This window comes from Gossypium raimondii, chromosome 6 (assembly GCF_025698545.1).
Source record: "Gossypium raimondii isolate GPD5lz chromosome 6, ASM2569854v1, whole genome shotgun sequence".
NCBI lineage: Eukaryota > Viridiplantae > Streptophyta > Magnoliopsida > Malvales > Malvaceae > Gossypium > Gossypium raimondii.
The window spans coordinates 52,637,918-52,647,195 of NC_068570.1; the positions used below are offsets into that span (position 1 = coordinate 52,637,918).

At 35.8% G+C, this 9,278-nt stretch overlaps 2 protein-coding genes across 2 annotated transcripts; both read left to right on the plus strand.

The window, feature by feature from the left end:
* On the plus strand, positions 1 to 1,266 carry LOC105774837 (two-pore potassium channel 1). Its single transcript, XM_012597407.2, has 2 exons — positions 1 to 899; positions 1,021 to 1,266. Exons 1-2 carry the CDS (start codon positions 1 to 3, stop codon positions 1,160 to 1,162), a joined length of 1,041 nt encoding a protein of 346 aa, XP_012452861.2. The 3' UTR covers positions 1,163 to 1,266.
* Positions 1,267 to 5,812: 4,546 nt separating this feature from the next.
* On the plus strand, positions 5,813 to 9,028 carry LOC105774583 (microtubule-associated protein 70-5). Its single transcript, XM_012597122.2, has 10 exons — positions 5,813 to 6,223; positions 6,338 to 6,423; positions 6,504 to 6,569; positions 6,643 to 6,813; positions 6,881 to 7,051; positions 7,137 to 7,292; positions 7,399 to 7,545; positions 7,820 to 7,891; positions 7,976 to 8,503; positions 8,585 to 9,028. The coding sequence occupies exons 1-10, from the start codon at positions 6,118 to 6,120 to the stop codon at positions 8,738 to 8,740; spliced, it is 1,659 nt and encodes a 552-aa protein (XP_012452576.1). The 5' UTR covers positions 5,813 to 6,117; the 3' UTR covers positions 8,741 to 9,028.
* Positions 9,029 to 9,278: the final 250 nt, after the last annotated feature.

Genomic DNA, 9,278 nt, shown 5'->3' on the forward strand with positions numbered 1-9,278 from the left:
ATGGCTGATGAAGATGTTAGGAAGTCTTTACTTTCGTCTACCAATGATTCATTAAATCTCAAAGAGACAAAGGCCATTCAAAGAAGAAAGTCTCATCACCGGTCAAAGGGTCCTTCAGAGAAAGAATCTCAAGAGCAAGAAAAGGTGTTGCAGCCTCTTATAAACGTTGAACCAACATTTGTAGGATTAGAGTTTAGGATCAAGTATGTGTTATTGTTGTTGGCCTTGTATCTAGGTATAGGCACCCTTTGGTTTTTCCTTATCAAGAACCAGATTTATGGTAAGAAAACCAATGGGGTCATAGATGCTATTTACTTCTGTGTTGTGACAATGACCTCAGTGGGATACGGGGACCTTGTACCCCACAGCACATTGGCTAAGATACTTTCCTGCATTTATGCCTTCACTGGTGTGGCTCTTGTTGGTTTAATTCTAAGTAATGCAGCTGATTACATTGCGGAAAAGCAGGGAATTCTCTTGGTTAAATCCATGCTTAAGAACGAAAAGTTCAATACAGCTGAGGTACTTATGGATGTTGAAACCAACAGAGACAAATATAAATTCTTGATGACGTCACTGCTACTTGTGGTGCTTATAATTTCTGGGATCAGCTTCTTAATTCTAGTTGAAGGAATGGAATTCATTGATGCTTTTTACTGTGTATGTTCCACAATGACCACCCTTGGGTATGGGGATAAAAGTTTTTCAACACAAGAGGGACGTATGTTTGCTATTTTGTGGATACTGAGCAGCACGATTTGCTTAGGTCAGTTCTTTCTCTATCTAGCAGCGCTATACACTGAGAAAAGGCAAAGATCACTGGTTAAATGGGTTCTTAATAGAAAGCTAACTCCTTCAGACCTTGAGGCAGCAGATATGGATCACGATGAGGTAGTAAGGTAAAAACTTCGCATCACATACGCACAAACCAGCTAGGGCTTGCATGCTGCATGCTGCATGCTGTATATTGCATATATTATATATATGATGATTATTTGTTGTGAATTATCTCTATCACAGTTCTGCAGAGTTCATATTATATAAGCTGAAGGAAATGGGAAAGATTTGCCAGGATGACGTTTTGCTATTGATGGAAAGGTTCAAAGATCTTGATGTTGATCACTCGGGAACTTTGACTACAGATGATTTGATTTTGTCCTAACACCTACACCACAAATTCTGATAAAACTGACTCTTAACTAGTTTACCACTGTAATTATCAAAGTTATTGATCAAGAATTCCATGGATATTCTTTAACATTTAAAGACTTGTTTCAATTTCCTAGGCACTTTTACAGCATTTTAAGGAACAATATATGGTTGTGGCTTAGATTATTTCAATTTGGCTCATCTAGAAATGAGAAATATATGATCTCAAAACATGTTACAAATAATGTCATGTAACTGCAACTTGTTATATAAAGTGTTGTTATTTGAACAATTACATCTGTATAGCACGGTGTCAAAGAACACATATAGAGAGAAGCCAACTCCATGTACGTACAGCATTATTCCGAAACATACAGTAATTTCCAGGTAAATTGTACATTGCTTTCACATTTTGAAAAGGGGAAGTTAAAAGAAGATTACAGCTTTTATATATGCAGTGAACTAGTTCACTCAAATTTCTGAGGCTCCTGATCTATATGCTCCAGCCGGGCTGCGGCAACGTAGTCCAACAGTCCTTCACCCGCTTTTTCACCATGAGCTTCAGTCGCCAACTGTGAAACGCCACCGAAAGCCATTATTGCCACCAATAATACGGTGGTTGAAGCGAAAAGAGGCCAAAAGTAGGCGAGAATGGTGAGCATGCTAGGGGCTACATATGATAGGAAGGCGATGATGGATGAGACAAAGATTGCTAAGATGAAATGAAATCTGTATTGGTTCAGCTTTTGTTGGATACCCATTGGCTTCATTGCTAAGCAATAAAAAAAAAATCAAAGGAAGGAGAATAATGGTGGAAACAATTGGTCACTAGGCTACCTCTTTTTCGTATATATGATGTTATGTGGAATTAATATATTAAGATTGTAGAAGATGGTGGGTCTTAAGACTTGGAGACTTGTTTATTTATTTATTTATTTATTGCTTTCTGCTTACTTTATGTCTTGTTTTCCTTGGGAGAGATTCTTCTTTTTTCCTAAATAATTCTACTTATATTTTGGCTCTATTTCTCTAATTACATCCATGGCCCTCTCCTGGTTTTGTTCACTCACAAAGTCTTTCCAACTTTAAAGCCTAGGTCTAATTCTATCACCAGTGTCTGTACTCTTTGAACTTTAGAAATTTAGTCCCTTTGTTTCTAATTTCATGGATTTATTTATTTGCTAAACCAATTCTTTCATTACAAAGCTAAAAGGTTCCAAACCAGCTTATTGTTGAACACTAAAATGCAACCGAGTGGCCACAGCTCTGATGAAACACCTTAAGAGGACAGAAAACAAAGTTATCAATTAGACTTTTAAGTTTTGGATCAGACAATAAAAGAGGGTCTAAATTCTTAAAAGTCTAAAGAGTAGAGGGGCTCTCTAGTTATAATTAAACGTAAAGTTCAAATCAAACCCAATATGATTAGGAAGGGCAGAATAGAGAATAAGGAATGCAATGTATTGGAATATATGCTTTGTCCACTACTAGGGTTGGGCGGTTGCTTTGTCCCTAAATCGAGTGGACACCGCTTTCTGCTTGAAAGTAAGATTAAGATTAGATTAATAAATATGAAAGGAAAGGCATATATATTGCTTTTTCTTATCATTTCTGCAACATACTTATGAGTTATTTAGAACATAGATTAGATGTTGAGACAAGAAGAAACTAGAGGCCCCTGCTTTTGGTATATTCTTTACTATTCTATGTCGGCTAATGGCCCAATCCAAATAAAAGGTAACTTTTGTGGGACGTGGAGGAGGATGATTACATTTATTATTTTTTTTTTTTTTGGAAGTTAGAAAAAAATTTTGGTATCGAAATTAAATATATATTTTTACGATAATAAAATTTTATCATATTTAGGAAGTCAAAGTGCAATTTTACTAGTACTAATTTTAAATTTTATAAATTATAAAAAAAACCTAAATTAAAAATTTTTCATTTTAAGGACCGGAGCCCCTAACCCTAGCTTCGCCACTGCCTTTGAAGGCTTTTTAACCTATTCTCATATATAAAATATATAACATATTCACTTTTTATTTTATACATTAAAAAATTACATAATAAGACATAAATTAATAATTTTAAAAGATGGGTAAAATTAGATGGTGGTCCGACTTGAAGGCCCTTCCGAAAAATAGGAGGGTTTAAACAAAAATATAAGCTTGAAAAATGGGCTTGAAAAAAAAAGATCCGTTTAGAAAATGGGTCAAGTTTCAAGTAAGGTTTTTTGGCCCAGGCCTAACCTGAATTTGCAAAAAAAAACTATTGTTTTGCTGCTGTTTTTCCACTGTTTTACTGCTATTTTCCCACTGTTTTGTTGCTACTATTTTGTTGTTATTGTTTGGATATTGTATATAACTCTTGTTTTTATTGATACTTTTACTATTATTTTAGAGACATTTGCTTGTTAAGTTACACCTATCTTAGTGCTATTTAAGTATAAATATTTTTTAAATTTATTTTCAATTTGTTGGGAAATATTTATTTTAATGTTTTTAGTAATTTTTTATGTATTCTATTTTTTATTTTTATATTAAAAATAAAATAAAATAATAATACGAGATGGACCAAACTTGAATAAAAATTTAGACAAACCTAAAATTTTATTAGGACTCAACCTGAATCTGACCTGACCCATAAACAAGCAAAACAAAATAAGCATTTCACAACTATTCCACTCCACAACATGGACTCTCATCCAAGCATGTCATACTTAGTGAGGAACAACTTGTATCACAATTCATGCCAATTTACAATGTATTGTTTGCGTATAAATTAAAGGGTAAATTGTAAAAAAATTGTTTGTTTCAAGTTACGTTTTAGTTATTTATGTTTAAAATGTTATGTTTTAGTCACTTATGTTATCGTTTTGTTACGAAGTACTCACTCTACCGTTAAGCTCCGTTACGTCTCTAAAGACAGTCCAAATGAGTTTTAAATGCCAACTTGGATGTCCTACGTGATAGTCCAAATTAAATTTATTTAATTAAAAACCTATTTTCATCCCAGCAACTGAACATCCCAGTTGGTATTTAAAACTCATTTGGACTGCCACGTAGGACTGCCGTTAGGGAGGTAATGGAGTTCAATGGTAAAGTGACCACTTTGTAACAAACCGATAACGTAAGTGACTAAAACGTAACATTTCAAACATAAGTAACTAAAATGTAATATGAGGCAAGTAAAAGTGACTATTTTTATAGTTTACCTTAAATTAAAAGTCGAGATGAACTCAAAATACTCCATCAACATTTTTTTTCTCTAAAACCATAAAAATGGATTGTTAATGATGGGAATTGGCATGGGCCACTAAACTTGAAACGGGCTAAACGTTGAAGCTATAAATTGTAATCAATAGTAATGGGCCTCTCTCAACCCAAACTACAAGAGCTACCATACAATAATTTACCAACTCTCAACTTAAACCTAACAGAAACAGAAAAAGACGTGATCGCAATTAACATCGCTTTCAAATTAAGATTAGTGGAGATTTCAATTAAGCTATGATTAACATAAAAAACCCCTTAACCTTAAGCAAGGTTTAATTGGTTGTTGGTGGGGGATTGGCTTGGTAGAGTTTGAAGTCTTCCCTTTGTCGCCTACCTATGTCCAAATTGGCTTATCCGCGTTAACCCCTATACCAGCTGGACCTCCTCTACTTTTCTTCACATATCGAATACCCTATCTCCAATCACACTTTTAAGCAAAGATGAGTTTTATATCTTTTAGTTTTTCAATGCATCCACAAAAACAGCAAGCTCAGTAATTAATTTTTCACATTTAGTAAACCCATTAATCACGAGTTTTAAAACTATCTCATAGTTAATATAAGAATCGAATCCTTAACTATTGATATAATAAATATTAAACCAATAGATGTTTTTTTTTATGAGTTTCAGATAAGGGTCATTATCTGCATAAAAAAGAAAGAAAGAAGGGTCATCAACACCTCATTAACTTGGTCTCAATTCAAACAGTGTGTTTGAGTGCCTTCCACTGATACAAACAAAAGAACAACACCTTGGTTTCAGCAATATTTAGCGCTTAAGGAATCCATTTTTTTCCAAAGGAGGACATTTCCATCAACCTAGGGAGGATCATGTCATATATCTCAACAACTCCTCTCTTCTCTATATCTCTACTTCTTTTTTTGTTTGCTCCAACATAAATCAATAGCAAATATTAAAAGAAACCCCGTTTTGAAAGGGTTCAGAAAATAATACCTCTGCTTACTTTCAGCTGACATTCCATTTTAATTCCTAGACAACTTTTATCCAACATAGCTAAACATAGAGCGTGGAAAAGAATGACAACGGAGCAAAGCATTGCAAATCATAAACAAGATTAGAATAAAGATAAATTAAATTTTCGATTATTGACTCAGTTCTTTTTAGATATATCTGTCATACACTAAGTTTGCAGCAAATGGCACCAGCTAATACAGTATTTGTTATATAAATAAAATTTGATTTTTGGAAAGTATACGATTAGGTTAAGTGGTAATTAGTATTATTATATTTATAATAGAATAAAAAAAGAAAAGAAAAGAAAAGTAAAGCGGTCATATTTATGATAATGAATCATAAATCAAATGGATGGTCTATGATTAAGAGAAAGGAAGTTAAAAGCTGGAATCATTGTCATGATAATGACAATAAGAATGAAATTGAATGTTACTGTTTAAAACAATGAGCTTGGCCGGCTTTAACAATTTTCAGTGGCTTGCGACATTTGCTTAAGATTAAGGGAAGCTTTCCTCTCTTTGCGGTCAATTCCTTCAAGGGATGGACTCTCTCCCTTTCTCTAACTAAATCCTCTTGTGTGTGTATCTATATATAATCATTTCTATATATTATTCCCTAACAAGACAACCCCAAGTCCTAAGTCCTCTGTTGTTGTTGGTGTGCTGGTATTTTAGTTGGGTGCATTATCAAGTGCCTGAAACATAAACTCAAAACTGAAATGGTGTGTCCTGAGGAATCATTTGGAGGCAATGAGAGCTCTTTTGCTTACCTTCATCCTAACCCTGTTGTGTTAGAGCTCACCCGATTGCAGAACCAACTCAAAGGTACTTGATACTGAAACATGTTAATGGATTGTTAGATCTGTAAGAAAAGGAAGAACAACACTAACAATTTATGTAATACTACTTGTCATGTTATGTTACTTAATATTATTCCAGAAAGGGACAGGGAGTTAGGAGCTGCCCAGGCTGAAATCAAAGCTTTGAGAGGAACTGAAGCACTGAAGGATAAGGCCATACATGAGGTACTGAAATTAAGAATATATGCTGTAGTTTGAGTACTGTAATTATTCTGAAACTATTCATTTCTTTTTCTTATTTTCAGCTCCAGGGTGAAGTTCAAAAGTTGGATGAGAAACATCGGGTCGCTGAGAATATCCTTCAACATAAGGTTAGGTCCTGGCCCCTAGTTCTGTACTTATAATGTTTAAGTAATGGTGCTGAATTAATCCTATGCCACGTAGAACCTCGAAATCAAGAAACTGACGAATGAGAAGAAAGATGCAATGGCTGCACAATTTGCTGCAGAAGCAACTCTTAGAAGGGTGCATGCAAACCAAAAGGATGATGATGATGTTTCTATCGAATCCGTCGTTGCTCCTCTTGAGGCAGAGATAAAAATGTATAAGAATGAGGTAGGCACAGGGTTGTGGCCTTGTTTTCTGCTTTGTTGCTCCTACTTGACTAACACTCTACTTACAGATTGCAATGCTACATGAGGATAAGAGGGCGTTGGAACGTCTTACTAAGTCGAAAGAGTTGGCTCTGCTCGAAGCAGAGAAGATTTTGCGAAGTGCTTTAGAAAGGGCTTTAATAGTTGAGGAGGTTCAAAACCAGAACTTTGAGTTAAGGAGACAGATTGAGATTTGTCAGGCAAGTTTGAGGCTCTTACTGCAGTCGGTTACTATTAAGGGATTCAAGACCCTTTTTAACCAATGAAAATTGTGTCTTAATGCAGGAGGAGCACAAAATCCTTGAGAAAACCAATCGCCAAAAGGTCTTAGAGATTGAAAAGCTAAGCCAAACTATTCAAGAACTCGAGGAGGCGATTTTGGCTGGAGGGGCTGCTGCTAACTCTGTCCGGGACTATCAGAGACAAATTTCGCAACTTAATGTGATGTTCCATTCCATGCTTACATGCTGATCATCATCTTTTCTACATGAACTATGGTCATATGTTGTTCATATAGGTATTAACTGTAATGAGTCAATTAATTCAGGAAGAAAAGAGGACGCTCGAGAGGGAGCTTGCACGAGTTAAAGTCTCGGCCAACCGTGTAGCGACCGTGGTGGCCAATGAGTGGAAGGATGAGAATGACAAGGTAATGCCTGTCAAGCAATGGCTGGAAGACAGAAGGCTGCTGCAGGTAATTCTTGGAAATTCTCAGCGTATTTAGGGCTACTTTAGCATTGCTATTGTGGTTTAAAAGTGCTTTTGAACTGTGAAAAGCAGTACTAAACAGTAAACATACCCTTAATAAGCTAACAAATGCAAGTGAATGGAGAAAATTTTCCTCTTCACTGTAACTGCAACTTAAAACAATGCATGATCATAAATATAAGGATTATGAACCAGAAAACTGCTACCCTCAAACATAATTTTTTTATGTTTTATTTGGAACTAAATTTCTGTATTTATAGGCAGAGGTGCAAAGATTGAAGGACAAACTAGCTGTGTCAGAGAGAACAGCAAAGGCAGAAGCACAGCTTAAGGTGAAATTTGACAGTTTAAATTAAATTTGACTTAAATATTAATGCAGACAGTATTTTCTCAAGCTCAATGTAAATATGGTCCAGGAGAAACTCAAGCTAAGGCTCAAAATATTGGAAGATGGCTTAAAACAGGCATCAAGTTTGTCAGTTAATGCATCTTATGGGTCCCCAAAACCAGACAAGTCCAGCAATATATTAGGGCTTTTAACAGGCAGCAGTGGACCAAGGAAGAGGTCTACCTCTCAACCAAGGGCTTCTACCATCAGTGCCACTCTACTGCAGCGGCCAAGTGTAGAAACTGAAACAGCCAATACCAGAATAAGACAAGGTAGCAGCTTGAGAAGAAGGCCTGTATCAGAAGAAAATATGGTGAGAAAAAATTTGTGGGCGTCTAGGTGTAAGGTTGCTGATAGTAGTGAAAAGGAAAATGCAGAAAATAAGGTCAATGAACAGACTGAAAAGAAAAACAATGAAGAGAACGAAAACAGAGGGAATGCGGAAGATATGGTTTCAGGGTTTTTGTATGATAAGCTTCAGAAAGAGGTCATTAATCTAAGGAAGTTTTGTGAGGCTAAGGATAATAGCTTGAATGCTAAAGATGAAGAAATAAAGGTGAAGCGTTTGTAACTGTTTCCTTCTTTATGTACGTATGTATATATGTATGTGTTACTGAAAGATGTAATTGTTTTACAGATGCTGATGAAAAAGGTTGAAGCATTCTCAAGAGCCATGGAAATGGAGTCTAAACGAGTGAAGAAGGAAACACAACTTGTTAAAGAAAAGAAGAATGGATCACCCAAAATGGAGGATACCAAAAAGGTGAAAAACAATAACTGTAGAAGGTCTTGAAGATTGGCAATGGAATTCATTTGATTGGTTGGATATGATTGTGATTGTAAATAGTGACTTATAATGTTGTTTTTTGGATGATAATTAGCTTAGTTAAAATAAAGTTGGTTGTGAATGATGAAAATTGGGTTTGTAATGGTAATTGTAAAAGAAAAAGGGTTGGAGATTTGTTGATGAATTATAACATCCTAGCTAGGCCTAGGATGATGATGATGATGATGATGATGATGATGATGATGATGTAGTCCCAATTGCGTTTTCTAATGCTTGAGGTTGACATAAATATTATCCCCCTGGTTTCTTTTCTTTCCTTAACTGCGCTAAATTTTTGGGGTTTGGACGGTCCTGCTAGCCTAGACCTGTCCATGGGCTGGGCGGCCCGGCCCGGCCCGACGGCCCGCTCGAAATATGAGAGGGTTTGGGTAAAAATATAGGCCCGAAATATGGGCTTGGGTAAAAAAACGAGGCCCGTTTAAAAAATGGACCGGGCTTGGGCTCAACTTTTTTGGCCCGGGCTCGGCCCGGCCCGGCCCGAATA